A 19615-nucleotide genomic window follows, 5' to 3' on the forward strand; every position below is an offset into this window, starting at 1 on the left:
AAAAAACACACACACAATGGGCAAAACCCCTCACTTCTCCTGCAAAATTAAACTTAACATTCAAAACAATGTTATTTAATCTCAAAATGGTATTTTGTTTTCAAATGACAAACACAAACCATCATATGAATAGACATTTATAAGAACCATTTGAACACTGATGTGCTCAATGTAAAACACTATGATGAATGAAATGAAGTGTTTTCAAGTGTTTTCATTCAAATGATGAATGAAAACACTTCTTCTTCATTCATCATAGTGAGTTAGGCCTTTTTTTGTTCAGTGTTAAACTTACTACAGACAGTACATACATAAGTGTGTTGTAAAATATTTGAGAATATTGTCTTTATACTCAGAACACAGAAATACACGGTAACAAATTTATTTTACGTATTTTTCCCAGAAAAACAATGTACACAGTGTACATCCCAACCAACACAAAGTTGCACATACAGTGGTCTACATACAAAACAACATAATAATTTACTGTATAGTGTATACAGTTACATCATTATAATTTTTCGTTGTATTTGCCGTAATGTTAAGGCGTTATTTTCTAGGACCATGTTCATGATTTCAGTTTCTTGTTCAGGAGACAAAAGACGTTCCCGACCACCTTGTGTTGGTAATCTTTCAGTTCTGCCAAACAAATAGTAAAATACTGTAAATACTGTGTAGGAATACAAAGTAGGAATATATTTTCCAAATACTTGAAACATACTTTATTTTTACAGTCCTACAGAACAGTCCACAGGCAATACTGTACTACTGTACTCATTGAGTACTGTATTGATATGCAGTAGGCCTACTGCAATTTTGTAGTAGATTTCTTACCTATTCTCATTTCGGAAAGTCCGGATGATGGATGCTACAGTGTACCTGCTCAAATTTGGCTGTACTCTTTGCCCAGCCTCCCTCATTGTTAGACCATGGTTGACCACATGGTCAACCAAAGCGGCTCGGATCTCATCAGAGATTATGGTCCTTGGCCTTCCTCATCCTTGTCCTCCCCGTCCTCCTCCTCTTACTCTCACTCCTCTGCCTCTGTTTCCAATGTTGGCATCCATTGCTCAAAAACAGAAAAGGTCACCTGTTGCCCTTTTATGCTAAAGCTCTGATTGCTAATTGTAAAACTGTGTGACAGGTGTTTGTCCATGCGATGAGTCAGTATGCGTATTTGAATGGCAGTGTGTTCCTTGTGAAAACAAAAGATTTTCTTCATGAAAATTGTGCCAAATGCAGAGAATTGTGTGTAGTGTTTTGAAAAAAGTGTGTTTTAGAACTGCAATTTGAGTGTAAAGCAGGAATTGTGCTTGTAGTTTAGCAGAATTGGTTCATGGGGTTGGTGCATGAGTTACATGTTGTGGTCATTGTGTCTCAAGTACCAGTATTTGTGTGTAAACAATTGAGAAAAACTGTAAATGCATCGACCAGTGTGGTTACTCTCAGAGGAGCTGTTGTAGTGTTGCAGTATTCATTTACATTACATTTACATTTAGCAGACGCTCTTATCCAGAGCGACTTACAGGAAGTACAGGGACATTCCCCCCGAGGCAAGTAGGGTGAAGTGCCTTGCCCAAGGACACAACGTAATTTGCACGGCCGGGAATCGAACCGGCAACCTTCTGATTACTGGCCCGATTCCCTAACCGCTCAGCCACCTGACTCCCCTATTCAGGTCAGCTTGTCTACCACAGAACCTCGCAGACTCATTAAGCTCCCCCCTTGTTTTGTCGTCTTAATTTAATCCCACAGCAAATCATAAAAACGTCAAAACGTTTGCGTGATGTTTGTTTGGGGGGATTTGTGTTTTGTGTTATGTTTGGTTGAAAGAGTACAGACAAACAAACCACATTTTTTACTTGTCGCAGAAAGTGCAGGGTAAAGGTTAGCAGTGTCTTTGAGCAGTGTTGTGGTATTATAGACAGAACACTTCACTTTATATTGTGTGTACATTGTGTCCTGACATCACACATGGCTTGTGGCGTTTCAAATAGTTACAGATGAAATTCCCAAGGATCAATCCCCTTGTCTTTCTGTATGTTGCTGGGTTCAGGGAGATCATTGGCTGAGGCTGTGTGTGGGGAAAACATGAATGACACAGGATGACATGCATGGTGTGGTTCGGCACCCCTGACCGTTTCAAGCCTTTGTGGGAGAGGGAGGAGGTTGGTGATTGGGGTGGAGGGCAGAATGCAACTGAATTATCTCTCTCTCTCTCCCACTCTCTCTCTCTCTCGCTCCCTCTCTCTCATTCTCTCTCTCGCTCTGAGGACCCTGGGGCTTGGAGAATTTTAATGGACTTTGACAGGAGGGTCAGATACCCTCTCTGCACACACACACACACACACACCATTATTAGTCAGTCAATGAACAACTCCCATTAACAAGACTGCATTATGCGTGAACATGCAGTGTGATGTCAGAGATGACAGTTTATGACAGTTGATGACAGTTGATGGCAGTCGATGTTTGGCCTACGTTTCCCAGTGTCCCCGGCGGCAGAGAGGCTGCGCTACATCCTGGCAGATGATGACGATGTTCAGACGCCCACCATCTTCACTGAGATGGACACGCTCCAACACGAGGGAGGGGAGTTGGAGTGGAAAGAGTCCGCCAGGTACACACACACACACACACACACACACACACGCAGATGGGGCTGTTCAGAGGGGACGAAGAGATGTGGATGTTAGCTGAGTTCAATATCCCCTACCAACCAATGAGTCACCCAGCCAATCATCCTTCTGAGTCAATAACAGTATCAATATCTCTTCATCCCTCCCTCTCTCCCTCTCTCCCTCTCTCCCTCTCTCCCTCTCTATCTCTCCCTCCCTCCCTCCCTCTCTATCTCTCCCTCCCTCCCTCCCTCCCTCCCTCTCTATCTCTCCCTCCCTCCCTCCCTCCCTCTCTATCTCTCCCTCCCTCCCTCCCTCTCTATCTCTCCCTCCCTCCCTCTCTATCTCTCTCTCTCTCCCTCCCTCCGTCCCTCCCTCCCTCCCTCTAGGTGGGTGAAGTTTGAGGAGAAGGTGGAGGAGGGAGGGGAGAGATGGAGCAAGCCTCACGTCTCCACCCTGACCTTACACAGTCTGTTTGAGCTGAGAACATGTCTGCAGACTGGTAGTGTTCTGTTGGATCTGGAAGGGTACTCCCTTCCACAGATTGTCGGTGAGTTGGACTCAGCTGCAGTTAGCCAGCAAACACACCCTGCTGACTATTCAAGTGTTTCTTCCACTAACCTGGTTCATCTCTAACCAACATATATGCACCACACTGTATTTCCAACCGAATTACTCTGGATTGACCTTGGCCTCTATGCTGACCCCTGACCTTTGACCCCAGATGACATCGTGGATCACCAGATAGCAGACGGGTTGATTGGTGAAGAGTTGAGAGAGAAGATCACCTTCGTGTTGCTGAGGAAACATCGGCACCAGACCAAGAAGCCCATGCACCGCTCCCTGGCAGACATGGGCAAGTCGTCCAACTCCCCGGCCCCTGCCAGTGAGTGTTCGTGTGTCGGCGCGTTTGTCTTCCTATCTCCGTGAACTCAACCAAACTACGACACTGACATACTAACCTGCTGAATCTCCGCTCTTATAAAAGCGATCTGTGCGGCGTCCGATGCTTTCCAACTGATGTCCTTTTTTTTCTCGTCTCGTCTTCAATCCTCTCCTCGTCCTCTCCTTCCTTCCTTTGAAAACTCTTTGTTTCATCTTCCATTATCTGTCATGTGTTTATCCCCATTGGTTCTCCTTTCCTACCACTCCTTTGCCCTCTGTACTTCACTCATTTCTTCTTCCCTTCCTTCCTTCTTTCCTTCCTTCCCTGCGGTACCCTTTTCCCACCTCTCCTCCATCCTGCCTCCCTCCTTCTCCTCCATCCTTCCTCTCCTCCATACCTCCTCCATCCCTCTCCTCCATCCTGCCTCCCTCCTTCTCCTCCATCCTCCCTCTCCTCCACCTCTCCTCCACCTCTCCTCCCTCCTTCTCCTCCATCCTTCCTCTCCTCCACCTCTCCTCCACCTCTCCTCCATACCTCCTCCATCCCTCTCCTCCATCCTGCCTCCCTCCCTCTCGTCCATCCCTCTCCTCCATCCCTCTCCTCCATCCTGCCTCCATCCCTCTCCTCCATCCTGCCTCCCTCTCTCCATCCCTCTCCTCCACCTCTCCTCATCCCTCCATCCCTCTCCTCCTCCCTCCTCCCTCCCTCCCTCCCTCTCCTCCACCTCTCCTCCTCCCTCTTCCCTCCTCCCTCCATCCCTCTCCTCCTCCTCCCTCCTCCCTCCCTCCCTCCCTCCCTGTGGTGCTGGGTGTCTGTCAGGCCGTAGTCCTCAGGTGAACTTGAGCCGCTCTCCCAGCTCTGCGTCTGGGATGAACCGCTCCATCGAGGACCTGCGCTCACGCCAGTCAGGCAGCTACGGCCGCCTGCGTGAGTCCCACACTCATCTCTTTCATCCTCTCACTCTCTCACTCTCTCACTCTCTCACTCTCTCACTCTCTCATTCTCTCACTCTCATCCTCTCACTCTCTCATCCTCTCACTCTCATCCTCTCACTCTCTCATCCTCTCACTCTCATCCTCTCACTCTCTCATCCTCTCTCACATTCTCTCACTCTCTCATCCTCTCACTCTCATCCTCTCTCACATCCTCTCACTCTTTCATCCTCTCACTCTCATCCTTTCACTCTCATCCTCTCACCCTCAGTCTCTCTCACATCCTCTCACTCTCTCATCATCTCACTCTCATCTTCTCACTCTCATCCTCTCACTCTCATCCTCTCACTCTCATCCTCTCTCACATCCTCTCACTCTTTCATCCTCTCACTATCATCCTTTCACTCTCATCCTCTCACCCTCACTCTCTCTCACATCCTCTCACTCTCTCATCATCTCACTCTCATCCTCTCACTCTCATCCTCTCTCACATCCTCTCACTCTTTCATCCTTTCATCCTCTCACTCTTTTAAACTCTCATCCACTCACTTGTACACTAAACCTTCAATCTCTCTTTTCTGATTTTCTGATTACAGCTAAATTCCATGTGAATGTTTGATCGTTATGTGTATGTATGTGCGTGTTTGTTTTAGAGATTTGGGTTTTTTTCTTTTCCTTTGGTGGTTTTTCTTGATTTTGTTGGAGGGGGGGGGGGGGGGGGGGGGATTAGCGCGGGTTGTTTTCTTGTATTTTCTGTTCTCTATTTAATTTGTTGCCCAATCTGCTTTGGGGGGAAATTATTCATTATAATATAATCTCTCACATGAAAATCCAGAACGAGCAACTTCTCTCTCGAACTCACACGCACATACAACACAGAAACAACTGTACAATCACTCAGGAGAACGTTTGAATTCTCACGCAGACAGAAATACAATACAAATAGAACACAAATAGAACATGCGAACGCATCCGTAGTGGTGCTTGAAGTCTCAAGTTTATCCATGATTAAGCTCCAGTCAGAATTCAGATTCCCCTATATTTCTCATGTCTGAAATAATGTAGTTTTCTGAATAATCGAGGAATGTGCGCTAAGATGATCCGGCGGAGAGAGATAAGGAAGCGAGATACGACGTGAGCTCCAGGTATACAAGACAGCCGTCTTCCAAGCGTGTTTTCCAGGTCTCATGTTTAAACGCTGTGTGTTTCAGACCACGCTCAGAGCAGAAGCATGAACGACATTTCAGACACACCCAGCAACGACCAGGTACTCCGCTTTTTGCTCTGTGAGGTTGTTTTGAAGTGTTTGTGTGTAAACGCGCGCGTGTGTGTGTGTAAACGTGTGTGTGTGTGCGTGTGTGTGTAAACGCGCGTGTGTGTGTGTGTGTGTGTGTGTGTAAACGTGTGTGTGTGTGTAAACGTGTGTGTGTGTGTGTGTGTAAACACGTGTGTGTGTGTGTGTGTGTGTGTGTGTGTGTGTGTGTAAACACGTGTGTGTGTGTGTGATGAAGGCAAGGCACGTGTGCGGTGCAGAAGTAGAGATAGAAAGAAACAGGAAGAGAAGTGGAGCTACTAAGCTATGTGGAAGCTTTGGTAACAATAGGCTTCTGTCCGCTTCCATGAGCTAACACCAGAACATCTGAAATCTGCGCCCAGGCTTCGTGTGTGTGTGTGTGTATGCATGCATGCGTGTGTGTGTGGCATGTTCCCTGGTAGATGTGGAATGTTGTGTTCACGGGCCCCCGAGGGGAATGTACAGAGATGTGAAGTCATCTAACACTCCATTAGCTGCCTAATCCTTCTGATCCATGTCACTGCCTGGCTGAAGTACGTGTGTGTATGTGTGTGTAGATGCATCTGGGTGTGTGTGTGTTCTGCTTCTAAGCCTCTGTTGTTCATACCAGCCAAACTTTGTGGCCTTCACACCTCTGTTCCTGGTAGAGCAAAGATGGGCAGCGTTTGTAATAAGAGTCACTTGCCTTTCCTTTAGCTGTGTGCCAGGTGGGTGGATGAAGTCGGGTCTGTCGGTCAGGGCTTGGAAGGGGTTGGTCTGTTGGTGAGGGGTGGAGGGGGTTGGTGAGTGGTGGAGGGGGTTGGTAAGGGCTGGAGGGGGTTGGTGAGTGGTGGAGGGGGTTGGTAAGGGCTGGAGGGGGTTGGTGAGTGGTGGAGGGGGTTGGTAAGGGCTGGAGGGGGTTGGTGAGTGGTGGAGGGGGTTGGTAAGGGCTGGAGGGGGTTGGTGCTGGACTCTGCTGAGATTGAATGCCACTGCTCCATCGCTGTCAAAGTTTGGGAACTTCAAAGCACACAGACACCCTGGTACACTGAACACGCAAATACACCATCAACTCACACACACAGTCACGCTCACACACGCGCACACACACACAAACAGCCTGATTCTACTTTAATTAGTTTCTCCCCGTCAGAGAGGCATGACACCCGTAGCTCACTTTGATCTGCTGGTCAGTAACATACACACACACACATACAACCACATACACATACACACACATACACACACACCTACGAGACGTCCACACCCACACAGACATCCTGAGACCCTGATATCCTCAAACATCCTCGGCATGCAGAGATTGTCCACAGTGTGTGTAGATGTTCTTAGCTGTGGGGCTAGTTCATTTGAGTGGCAACACTTCCAGGAAACTCCCCACTAACTAACTTCTGCTGTTGGTGCTGCATTCTACTGTAAAGCTGCCCCCTGCTTAAAGGAACGACCCGACTGGAACAAGGCAGGAGAGGGATCGGGGGGGCGTAAATGATTTGACTCTGAATGCGGTATTAACCGATTACGGGGATTTTGACCTAAGCACCAACCACTCCACATCCACGTGCTAGGTGTAGAGAGGGAGAGAGAGAGAGAGAGAGAGAGAGAGAGAGAGAGAGAGAGAGAGAGAGAGAGAGAGAGAGAGAGAGAGAGAGAGGGAGAGAGAGAGAGAGAGAGGGGAGAGAGAGAGAGAGAGAGAGAGAGAGAGAGAGAGAGAGAGAGAGAGAGAGAGAGAGAGAGAGAGAGAGAGAAAATGGTGAAGCATATAACTCATGAGGTTTTGCGTGTGTTTAGGTGCAATCAGTGCCGGTGTGTGTGTTCTGTGTGTGTTTGCCTCATGTTTCTGGTGTCACATGCGAGCAGAGATCAGATCAGACCCAGGGTATAGATCAGTGATCAATTTGCTTGCGTAACTGTGCCTGAGGAACTTCCAGTGTTACGTAACTCAGTGGTGATATGTGTTTCCACGAGTCCCGATCACTTCCTCATGTCACCTGCTCTCATCAGGACACACACGTTCACACGCAAGAGCATACACACACACACACACACACTGGTGGGAATGCTGGTGGTAAATGACGTTGGCACTGACTCATCTGACGTGGTGTGTAATGACAAGATTCACGGCTCCCTCCTCTCTCTCTCTCTCTCTCAGCTCAAGAACAAGTTCATGAAGAAGATCCCACGCGATGCCGAGGCCTCAAACGTCCTCATCGGAGAGGTGGACTTCCTGGACAAACCCTTTGTGTCTTTTGTGCGTTTGGCTCAAGCCACGACTCTGGGAGGCCTGACTGAGGTCCCCGTTCCAACCAGGTGAGTGTGTGTGTGTGCTTGGTTTTGTTTTACTTCTGTTGTGTGAACCAGAAGTCCCCAGAAGATTAGTAAACTATTTCAAGAAAAACTTGACCTTTTTCATGGACCCCACAACTTTCAAGTGTTTAATTATAGGGGGTTTAGGGGGTTTAGGGTTAGAATTAGTGTTAGGGTCGGAATTACATTAAGGATTAAGGTTGAGGCTAGGGTTAAGGGTTAGGGGTTAGAGATAGCATGATTTTGAATGGGAGTGACCTCACTAGGATGGTAAAACAATTCCGTGTGTGTGTGCAGATGTGTGTGTGTGTATTTGTGTGGCGTACATTGACACTGGTCGGGAATATTCTGCTCCTCTCTTCTGGCAGGTTTCTGTTCGTCCTGCTGGGTCCTCACGGCAAAGCCAAGGCCTACAATGAGATCGGCAGAGCTATTGCTACGCTCATGGTGGACGATGTGAGTAAGCCTAAAGACCTCCTGCCCACTCCACACACACACACATCAGCTCCATGATGGTTCACAATGTGTGTGTGTGTGTCCTCAGCTGTTCAGTGATGTGGCGTATAAAGCGAGAGACCGTGATGATCTGATCGCCGGTATCGACGAGTTCCTGGACGAAGTGATCGTCCTTCCTCCGGGGGAATGGGACCCCAAGATCCGCATCGAGCCCCCCAAGAAAGTTCCCTCGGCTGACATGAGGTTGGAGAAGTGCCTCTCGACGACCAAACAGAAACCTTACATTTTGGTTGTTTTATTCTTAAAATAACCCTGTGTAAACTATTCCCGGTTCCCCTGGCGACAGGAAGTCTGTGTTAAACCTGAACGAGCTGGGTAAGGTGAACGGCGCGGCCGGGGGTGCAGGGGGTGGGGAGGACGAGGAGATGCCCGCCCCCCACGAACTGGGAGAGGAGCTGGCCTTCACCGGAAGGTATGGGAAAACTGGGATCATTTCACCATCTCACTGAGTATGGGCACCACATGGGGACCATGATCCTGATTGGTTCAGGTTGCGGGGACCACCTGGGGACCATGATCCTGATTGGTTCAGGTTGCGGGGACCACCTGGGGACCATGATCCTGATTGGTTGAGGTGCTGCAGCATGTCTGCTCTGCTTGTGTCGGCAGGTTCTGTGGAGGCCTGTGGCTGGACATCAAGAGGAAAGGGCCGTGGATCCCTAGCGATTTCTACGAGGGCTTCCACATCCAGTCCATCTCAGCCGTGCTATTTATCTACTTGGGCTGCATCACTAACGCCATCACCTTTGGAGGGTTGCTAGGAGACGCAACTGACAACTACCAGGTAGAGAAGCACGCCCAGAGCCTGGTCTCTTTGGTCCATGTCTGATTTTCCTGGTCCATGTCTGGTCTCTTTAGTCCATGTCTGGTTTTCCTGGTCCATGTCTGGTCTCTTTGGTCCAGGTCTGGTTTTCCTGGTCCATGTCTTGTCTCCTTGGTCCAGGTCTCGTGTCTTTGTCCCAAGTTCATTTTCCTGGTCCATGGTCTTCCTGGTCCATGGTCTTCCTGGTCCATGGTCTTCCTGGTTTCCGAGCCGATGAAAGCGTGATGGTGTTTTGTGATCCCCTGTCCGGTCTCAGGGGGTGATGGAGAGTTTCCTGGGCACAGCTCTGGCGGGGACTGTCTTCTGCCTGTTCGGAGGCCAGCCCCTCATCATCCTCAGCTCCACCGGGCCCATCCTTATCTTCGAGAAGTTGCTCTATGAGTTTAGCAAGTGAGCCGTGCACACGCACACACGCAGGAGCTCACGGAGATCGGGGAAATACACGTAGATCCTACTCACGGTTACTCATGGTTTTAACTTATAAATGTGATTGCAGTGATGTTTGATGTGTGTGTGTGTGTGTGTGTGTCTCTCCCTCCACCCTCAGGTCTAACAGCATAGACTACATGGAGCTGCGTTTGTGGATCGGGCTGCACTCCTGCCTCCAGTGTCTGATCCTGGTTGCCACGGACGCCAGCTACATCATCAAGTACATCACCCGCTTCACGGAGGAAGGCTTCTCCAGCCTCATCTCCTTCATCTTCATCTCCGACGCCATTAAGAAGATGGTGTGTTCCACACACACACACACACACACTATCACGCACCACTCACAGCACAGGGAACGATCTGGCTCGTCTCCTACGCATTTATTGTTGATTGGATCGTGGTGTTTCATTGTAGGCGGGATCTTTCAAGTACTACCCAATCAACCGTGGCTTCAAGCCGGACTATGTCACGTCCTACAGGTGTGAATGCATCGCTCCGGACCAGGGTGAGTGTCGTTCTTCGTCTTTCACCCCCTCCTACCCTCCCTCTTAGGGGGGAGGGGAACTTTGGCTTCCCCTAGACACAACTAGATTCCTATACTAGCTATGAACTTTGTGTAAAAATTGGATTGTGGACTATTATATGTTTTTCTGTATACACCTGCGCCCACCACAGTAAATTCCTTGTTTGTGAACACTTACTTGACGATTCTGATTCTGACTCTTTGGTTGATTGTTTCCTGCTGTGTCTGTTCTTTCTCTGACTACTGTAACTGATTTGTGTGTGCTGTCTGTTTCTGCCTCTCTTCCACTCTCTGGCTGCTGTCTGGCTGAGTAAGTACCCAGCATGCAGTTCTCACTAACGACACCTCTGATTGGTCCGTCACTATGAGACAGGCATGGTGTCAGCACTCGCTGCCTGGACGATGTATGCCAGACAAGACAGACGGGTTTATGAGATAGGAAAGCTGTAACGTTAAGCCAGTTGTAGAAAGCAAACCAAGCTCGGGATTTATTTCTGTTTTAAGTTTACATTTAGTCGTTTAGCAGACGCTCTTATCCAGAGCGACTGACAGTAAGTACAGGGACATTCCCCCCGAGGCAAGTAGGGTGAAGTGCCTTTCCCAAGGACACTGGAATCGAACCGGCAACCTTCTGATTAATAGCCCGATTCCCTAACCGCCAAGCCATCTGACTCCCATCTCCCAAGTTGGCAGATCTTCTTCCTTGTATGGATTGTTATCAAACTTACTTTCTTTTCTGTTTCTTTGTCTTCTGTTTGTTACAGCGGCTGCAATGGGCTTCAATGTTTCAGCCCTACTAGCAGATGACAACATGACTCTGTTGGTAAGTGACTGGAGCTGCGTCATAGTATGTCTGATACGTTATTTAAAATAACATCTGCGAATAAAATTTATTTTGGGTTAGGCTTATGGTTCGGGTTAGGTTAACCCTAACCCTAACTTAATTGATGTCTTATACCGTTTTTTAACAATGTAGTCCAGTGTGAAAGTAGCTAGTTCCTGTTCCTGTTGAGTTGTGACTTAAGAGTAGCTAGCTGTAGCTGGGTGTTGAGGTTAGTGGGCCCAGGTGGCAGGCCTCATTAGGCCAGTCCTGGTCTCCCTATGGCGTCGGCTCCTATCTCTGCACTGGTCTGTATTCTCTCTTCTCTTGTTATCCTCTCTCTTTCTCTGTTATCTCTCTGCTTCCATCTCTCTTGTCACTCCCCTGTTGTATTCCTCCACATACCTGCATCCTCCCTTCCTCCCTCCCTCTTGATCTACTACTCCCTCCTTCCCTCCTTCCCTCCTTCCCTCCTTCCCTCCCTCCCTCCCTCCTTCCCTCCTTCCCTCCCTCCCTCCCTCCCTCCCTCCTTCCCTCCCTCCCTCCCTCCTTCCCTCCCTCCCTCCCTCCCTCCCTCCTTCCCTCCTTCCCTCCTTCCCTCCTTCCTTCCTTCCTTCCTTCCTTCCTTCCTTCCCTCCCTCCCTCCCTCCCTCCCTCCCTCCCTCCCTCCCTCCCTCCCTCCTTCCTTCCTTCCTTCCTTCCCTCCCTCCCTCCCTCCCTCCCTCCCTCCCTCCCTGTCTCTCTCCGTCTGTAGTATAACCTCACAGGGCTGGACTGGAGTCAGCTAAGCAAGAAGGAGTGTGTGAAGTATGGAGGCGCCCTGGTGGGGAACTCCTGTAAGTACGTCCCAGACCTGGCCCTCATGTCCTTCATCCTGTTCTTCGGCACATACTCCATGACCGTCTCCCTCAAGAAGTTCAAGTTCAGCCGCTACTTTCCCACCAAGGTACAGCTCACTGGCGTGGGGGTAATGTGGGTAATAGCTTAAGTTGCAAGTTCTTATCCTTCCTACTGTATGTTGCTTTGGGTGAAAGCTTCTGTTAAATGTGAAACGTTACACCGAAAGGCCTCAAACGCTTAAGGATTTAGTCCTATTCATGCATGTTTACTACCCTGAACCCACCCCCCCTATCTTTCCCGTCGTCCACCCACCACCCCTTCCTCTCTGGGATCCAGTTGCGTTGCCTGATTGGTGATTTCTCCATCATCATCTCCATCCTGGCCTTCTGTGGGTTGGACTTCCTGCTAGGCCTGGACACTCCCAAACTGCACGTTCCTACTGAGATAAAGGTCTCGTCCTCCGCCCCTTCTCTGCTTCTCCTCTGCTCCTGCCCTGTGTGTCTCTACCAGTGGGGTCTCCCCTTCAGTCTCTCCTTGTCAGATCTGATAGATAAACCTGATAGGTAAAATCAACATGCAGAAAGTGCTCTCAAGCAATCTCAAACTGCCAAATACAAATTCTAGAATGCAGTGCCTTAACTTTCTTTTTCTTTCTTTTCTTTGTTTTTCTTTCTTTTTTTCTCAATCTCTGTTTTATGCTCTATCTGTCTGTCTGTCTGTCGGCCTGTTTGTGTCCTGTATGTCTGACACTTTCTCTTGTCTGTGGGTGGGACTACAGCTAAGAAAGCTGATCAGTGATTTCTCTATCTTCATGTCAATCATGACCTTTGTGGGTCTGGATATGTTGATTGGGCTCAAAACTCCCAAACTCATTGTTCCAACAGAGTTCAAGGTATCTATTCCAAATCGACATGCTTTTGCGTCTGTCTGCGTGTAATAATCCACAAACTACAACTCTATCAGTTTCCTCAACATGTTTGCATGTCTGCACATTCACAGGGGTTTGGGGTTAGACGGAACACAGTTAAGAACCTGTGTGTGTGTGTGTTCCACAGCCCACGCGCCCAGACCGCGGCTGGCTCGTGATGCCGTTCGGTAAGAACCCGTGGTGGGTCTACGTGGCGAGTTCTGTCCCGGCTCTGCTCGTCACCATCCTCATCTTCATGGACCAGCAGATCAGCGCCGTCATCGTCAACCGCAAAGAAAACAAACTCAAGGTCCGCGACCGGGCCTCAACCACACACTTATACACCATTGAGTACTTCTATGTTATGTTATGCCAGGTTGCTTTGCGTTGTCTTGTCCTAAGAATTTCAGTGCCCCGTCTGACCCTGTGTTGTTCTGTGCATCTGACAATAAAAGACTTGAACTTGAACACAACCATGAACCACACGCGACGGCCAGACAAGCACGGGACACAGGACTGCTGTATTAACGCAACATTGCTATAATCTCGCTTTTGGTATCACTCTTTGCGTCGATATGTTATAATGAGCACTAATTCAATCCGTATCAACGAATGCAGGATGATTAAAAAAACACGCAGCGTGCCTGAAGCACTCAAATGCATTCAGTGTCCCTCCACCGGCCTGGAAAAACCCTCTCTTTTCTTCCCTCCGTCACACCCAACAGAAGGGCTGTGGGTACCACCTGGACCTGTTCTGGGTGGGCGTCCTGATGGCCGCTTGCTCCTTCATGGGCCTGCCATGGTACGTGGCCGCCACCGTCATCTCCATCGCCCACATCGACTCTCTGAAGATGGAGAGCGAGTCCAGCGCCCCTGGGGAGCAGCCCCAGTTCCTGGGGGTCCGGTGAGCGCAGGATGCTTGATGGACACACACTGTGTGTGTATGTGTGTGTGTGTGTGTGTGCAATCATCAGACTGTAAGTTGTGTTTTTTGTTCATCTTCCACCAGGGAGCAGAGACTGACAGGCATTCTAGTGTTCGTCCTGACTGGAGTGTCCATCTTCCTGGCTCCGGTTCTACAGGTGAGTCTGTAAGAGGTTTGACCTCTGTAGTCACGGCGTGGTGGCGAGGGGAGGTGTGTGTGTGTGTGGTAACTGTGTCGTTGTGTTCCCTCAGTACATCCCCATGCCTGTTCTCTATGGAGTGTTCCTTTACATGGGCGTGGCTTCCCTCAGTGGCATCCAGGTATGTATTCTGTGTGTCTATTTGTGTGACTACATGTGTGTGTATGTGTGTATACTGACAGCCCTCCTGTCCTGCTGCAGTTCTGGGAGCGTATCAAGCTGTATCTGATGCCAGCCAAGCACCAGCCAGACTTCTCCTTCCTGCGCCATGTTCCTCTCAGACGAGTCCACCTCTTCACCCTGGTCCAGGTCATCTGTCTGGCCGTCCTCTGGATCCTCAAGTCCACCGTGGCCGCTATCATCTTTCCCATCATGGTGAGGCCTGTGTGTGTGTGTGTGTGTGTGTGTGTGTGTGTGTGTGTGTGTGTGTGTGTGTGACCGACTGTGAGTGTGGGATGTGAGTGTGTGTGTATGGTATAAAAAGAGGTAGGGTGGGGGAGGGTGTGTGTGTGTGGTATAAAGAGAGGTAGGGTGTGTGTGTGATCATGTCCTGAGTGTAACTGGAGCCTCCCTGACTCCTGCGGGCAGATCCTGGGCCTCATGGTGGTGAGGAAGATGCTGGACTTCATGTTCTCCCAGCACGACCTAGCCTGGCTGGACGACATCCTGCCGGAGAAAGACAAGAAGAAGGATGGCGAGAAGAAAAACAAGAAGAGCAAAAATAAAGACAAGAAAGGAGCAGACCCAGAGAGCGACGAGGAGGTAGGGGGTTACCGCTAGGCAGGCGGGCATGATAGTAGAGACACGTACACACACGCGCGCACGCACAAACACACACGTGTCTGACAACGGAAGGATGTGTAGGAGGGAGGGAAATGGCGTGTGCAGGGTTTCTGTGTGTCGCTCCATCTGTTGTGAATGTGTCAGCCCTCGGTCTGTGATCTCTGACTAATACGTTTCTCCTTTCTGTCCCCACAGTGTTGCTGAAAAGGCACTGTATTACCCCTTACTACAGTCTGTTTGTCTGTGTGGACCTTCTGTCTGTCCCCTGACCTCACGCCAGCACCACCCAGTTCCCTCCGAGTTCTGTTCTTAAAGTCCCTAGGCCGAAGTTCTCGAAGTCCTTAGATCGTTTACCCTCCAACCCCCCTCTTTCTTCCTCTTTCCCTTCACTGAATTTTCCTGGGCTGCTTGTGAACGCGGGCTGTTGACATGCGTCTCGTTTGTGTCTGTGCTGAGACCCTCCCCCATGTGTCCTTCTGGCATGTTGATTGGCTCCTCCCTCCGTCACTCAGCCCAAGAGTCCCCCCCCTCCTCCAGTGAAGATTCCCATGGAGGCCTTGAACCCGCCTACGGACACGACTCCACCCTCTGTAACTCCTCCCACCCCAACCCCAGCCTCTGACTGTGAGTAAGCACCCAGTCTTCTCCTCTACCGCCCCCTGTGGTGTCTTGTGTTTACTGCAGCCCGTTGACAGGGTTCAATTATCTTCTTTTTTTTTGTGCCATTAGTGTGTGCCACAGATGTAGTCGTGTAGAAAGAGTTTATGGTAGGAGTTGCCTCTGACCACAAATCTAGGTCCTTGTTTATTTTCCTGTTGTCTTGTCACGACAAGATAACTGCAAACATCTGACCACTAAGGAGGTCATGTGGTCTAGGACAGCTTCTGCCATCGTCGTACCGACAGTGTCGCTGTGATGTCACTACTGTGATGCCACTGCTGTGAAGTCACTGCCATGCAACATAATTGTAACTGTGCTTTCATATGGTTTTGAAACAAGCCAGAGTCGTTTTGCCAGCAAGGATTAGACTCTAGACTAGAAGGTCTCCTTCACTCCTCCCCCATTCCTCCTCCCATCAACCCCTTCAATCTGTGTGTCTGTTCTTCCGTATTTTTCACAGTCCGCCGTACGCCCATGACATGGTTGTTGTGTGCATGTGTTTGTTTGTTTATTTGTTTACAGGACAAGAACCCTTACTCCAGCGTTCCTGACGATGCAGAGCTGGACCGCAGGTACTGTGTGCTCAAACTGCACGTACCCTACAGCGACCTGATGACCCCCCCTGACACACACACCGACTGGGGCGCACACTGCCAGCTGGACAAATTCTACAACTACTGACCTTAACCTCGCATCTTCACACTCAGATACACAAACGCACATGCACTCCTGTACAGAATCACCACCCCCAGATTAAGGCCCAGGCCTCTTGGTGTGTCTCAATGTTTTATCACGGTAGTTTCGTTCATAGATCGCTCCGTAGCTTCCAGGTATTACCCTCATCGGCTAACCAGTAGGATCTCTTGGCATTGTTTTTAGCATGCGTTTAATGTCTAGATCTGAAAATGCCACGTAGAACTAGTGAGATCGCTGGCTATTCACGGTATCATGGAAATGTTTTACGAACAGTAAAATAAGTAAGTAATGTTGTAAGATGTAGAGGTAGAGGTAGTTGTTTTATGAAGTATCGCCTTTAGTCAATCACTTTGTACATATGTCTTGTTCTTAACCATCGTCTATCTGTCATGACACATGACATTAACATACTGCCCAGCAAAGGACCTTCCACCCGGTCATACAATTATGTAAATACCAGAAACACCAGAAAGATGTACATATTTATTCTTTAACATAGAGTGTAAGGCCCTCCTAACAACCTTAAATTATAGATTATAAACATAAATCAACAAGGACTGAAGAGAGATTTTCTGCCAACGTGATTGGATGGATTTCCCAGGTATACCTCGGCAGTGAGTCCAGCCATTGGTGCTCTATCACTTCCCCTCCGCATGCAGCGGAAAGCAAAGCCACTCAAACCAAGTTTTTGTTTGTTTGACAATTGTCAATTTATGTTGTACTTATTAACCCGAATGTAGTGGTGGAGAGAGACTAGCTCAACTACTGATGCAGATCTATGGATTTAGTTATTCCTTAACTAAACGTGGGTGAATTCTATCGTATACATCGTTCATATACATTTATGACTTCTGATGAGGCCTGGCCTCTATATCTTGTTGTGTGTTAAGTGTTGTTAAGCGTGAAGTCTATCATCCCACAGAGAGCAGTGGTCACGAGAACGGCAGGGGTGGAACGCTTTTGAATGCATTACGTATATTGCTCAGTATACATGTCATGTATACTGAGGATATTATGATGGTTTATCTGGAGAAAAGCCAGTAGGGTCTTTTGTAACTCCCACTGCCTCTCTCTGTTCCTGTCACTGGTGTCTGTGGGTGGGTGACGTCAGGTCACGGTGTTCACTGAAGTCTGTCCGTGAAAACGAAACACTAGACGTTTCTCAGCTCTGTCCGCCAGTCAGATGACGGAGAGTCAGATGACAGTTTAACATGAAAATGTAGTGATTTTGGTTGTTTCTTTTTCAAGGGGCCAAAGCGTTTTTGTGCGTGTACATGTTGCGTTACATTCTAACGCTTTCGTTTGAAACTTCGTCTCGTTGTATAGTGTCACAGCCCCCCTTTCCATCCACAGTCTCCGCCTGTTCCTGCGTCCTCTACCCTAGCGCTCCAGTATCCCACCCTCCACTCAGTGGAAGATGTGTGCACGTGTGTGTGCTTCTTCACACATCAATAGTTTGCATGTGCATGTATTTGTGCAAACTTGTTTTTCCTTTTATGTTGCGAGGTGGTGTCCTGTTTAGCGCAAACAATTTGTACATGCTCTTGCATTGCTGTTCAAGGAGGATGATTAGAACGTTTGATGAAGTAATTTTTGTGGCAAAATAAGAACTTGAATTCAACAATACAGTCTTAATTTTGACATAACTACATTTTATAAATAATAGATGTTGATGTATTTCTTTGAAAACAATTGTTTCTAGTAATGCAGTAAAATAAATAATATGAGATAATAGTGCTAATTTAGTAAATAATTCGTATAAAAAAAAGAATTACAAATAGAAGAATTATAGCATTTATATTTGTTAATAAAAACGATTTTTACTAATAATGAGATCTATTTTTGTTTTTCACAACACAAGCAATGAAGTAATTCACCTCATGATCACATGTCCTAATTCCTGTATCTTTCCCTTTCTGTCTTTCACTAAACTTTTCCATTCAACCTGTCTTTCCTTTTGTACGTTCTTACCTGCTCTCCTGCTGTGTCCTGTTTCCTTGCAGTCCACTGTGTCTGAACTTGGTTGTGCTTTTTGTCCGTGCGAGTATCCGTGTGTGTGTGTGTGTGCGCACGTGCATGTGTGCATGCATGCTCAGTAAAGAGACGCAGGTGTAACCTGGGCTGTTCCAACACTGTTCCTCAGAATCACTCTGCACCTGAAGATATCCTGCCCCCCCTCACCTGCTCACTCCCAGGTGAGCGTTTCCCCCGGAGATACTCGACCCTCACAGCACTTGCCACCACGCCCACCTGTGCCCCAGGTCAACATCCAGATGGATTCAGACAACGAGTCTGACCTTTACCCCTGGGGTCAAACCCTCTCCCCCAGGATTAGCTATTACCCTAGTGACCAGTACCAAAGGTCAAATGCTCATAGCGACACATACCGCAGATCTCATTCTCAGCTGCAGGAACTGGGAAGTGAAACTGTATTGTAGCCTAAATGGACAGGGAAATCCCATCGTCGAACCCTATGTTTAGATACATTTACCTGTGTTCAAATCGATGACCCGTGCGTACAGTGGCAGGTATACTGAAAAATGATTATGAAGTCCACAATGACATCACCTGATTCTGATTCACCAGCATGTGCAGTGAGACAAACTCAACAGCTTAACAAGGTCTGAACATATAACAAGTTTGTCTATAAAATCAGGTCTCAACCATATTTATGTAAGACAATTGCCATTTAATATACCTTTAATGTACCTTTAGATTCCGTGAAAGGACAGATACACTTCATACTTTGTTTAGATCTGGTTTGTAAAAAGAACGATGAAAGAAAGAGAAACAACCAAAAATTTAGCTTTTAATTCTACATACATTTCTTAACACTACGTAGCTTAATACAAAATGTTTCCTGCATTGTAATATTAAATATAACATTTATTGTTGTTTATTGCATTTAGTGGAAAGTTAAGTAGGTATTTTGTTGTATACACTCTAAGCCTTTGTGAATGTGTGTGCTTTGACTGCTCAATGTGCGATGTTGATTGAGAGTAAATACTTCTGATTGTAAAGAAACGCAAATCCTTGTAAAGTAATAAAATAGCATTGAAAAAAGGTTGCCTGTGTGGATGTGTGAAGCTCATGTTTGTGACTGGTTTGTGTCTCAATACAACCTCAACCCATAAGTACAAACTTTTTTTCTGCATCATGAACATCCGTGGTTGCTCCACATTCATAAAGCAAGATACTTTAAGTCCAAACACTGTAAAGTATTTGCCTCCGATTTACGTTAAGTATTATCATCACTTCAAAAATCTCCAATAAAAAAGCTTTTAAATAAATTGTAATTGTGTCCTGTTCTTGGTGTTTGTTCTCCAATGTTTGTACTTTTCTATTGTAATATGAATCTGCAAATAAAAAAGAAAGATTTAAAAAAAAATGTATTAAATAAACATCCGTGGTTTCTGTCTGAGGATAGAGAATCCATCATCAGAATGCACCGATATGTAAAATA

General features: G+C 47.7%; 1 protein-coding gene across 5 annotated transcripts in view; it reads left to right on the forward strand.

Annotated features, from left to right (window-relative positions):
- Positions 1–19327, forward strand: part of LOC134038625 (electrogenic sodium bicarbonate cotransporter 4-like) — a 22807-nt gene extending 3480 nt beyond the window's left edge. Inside the window, exons 3-27 of one of the 5 annotated variants that reach the window (XR_009932667.1) lie at positions 2491–2620; positions 3008–3168; positions 3343–3504; positions 4324–4431; positions 5648–5703; positions 7877–8034; positions 8400–8487; positions 8576–8730; positions 8834–8959; positions 9157–9331; positions 9627–9760; positions 9918–10098; positions 10214–10304; positions 11114–11145; positions 11897–12088; positions 12761–12874; positions 13038–13199; positions 13615–13793; positions 13899–13971; positions 14066–14134; positions 14215–14388; positions 14602–14775; positions 15309–15420; positions 15979–16412; positions 16465–19324. Coding sequence is in view for 2 of the 5 variants with exons in the window: in XM_062484112.1 (XP_062340096.1) it covers positions 2491–2620; positions 3008–3168; positions 3343–3504; positions 4324–4431; positions 5648–5703; positions 7877–8034; positions 8400–8487; positions 8576–8730; positions 8834–8959; positions 9157–9331; positions 9627–9760; positions 9918–10098; positions 10214–10304; positions 11114–11145; positions 11897–12088; positions 12761–12874; positions 13038–13199; positions 13615–13793; positions 13899–13971; positions 14066–14134; positions 14215–14388; positions 14602–14775; positions 15309–15420; positions 15979–15980 (3008 nt within the window). In the remaining 3 variants the exon portion in view is untranslated. Of the gene's footprint in view, positions 1–2490; positions 2621–3007; positions 3169–3342; positions 3505–4323; positions 4432–5647; positions 5704–7876; positions 8035–8399; positions 8488–8575; positions 8731–8833; positions 8960–9156; positions 9332–9626; positions 9761–9917; positions 10099–10213; positions 10305–11113; positions 11146–11896; positions 12089–12318; positions 12433–12760; positions 12875–13037; positions 13200–13614; positions 13794–13898; positions 13972–14065; positions 14135–14214; positions 14389–14601; positions 14776–14991; positions 15257–15308; positions 15421–15978; positions 16413–16464 lie in introns of those variants that run through there. The other 4 variants (XR_009932666.1, XM_062484112.1, XR_009932668.1 and 1 more) reach the window with 4 other exon arrangements.
- The last annotated feature ends 288 nt before the right edge of the window (positions 19328–19615 follow it).

Source organism: Osmerus eperlanus, chromosome 18 (genome assembly GCF_963692335.1).
Source record: "Osmerus eperlanus chromosome 18, fOsmEpe2.1, whole genome shotgun sequence".
Classification (NCBI taxonomy): domain Eukaryota; kingdom Metazoa; phylum Chordata; class Actinopteri; order Osmeriformes; family Osmeridae; genus Osmerus; species Osmerus eperlanus.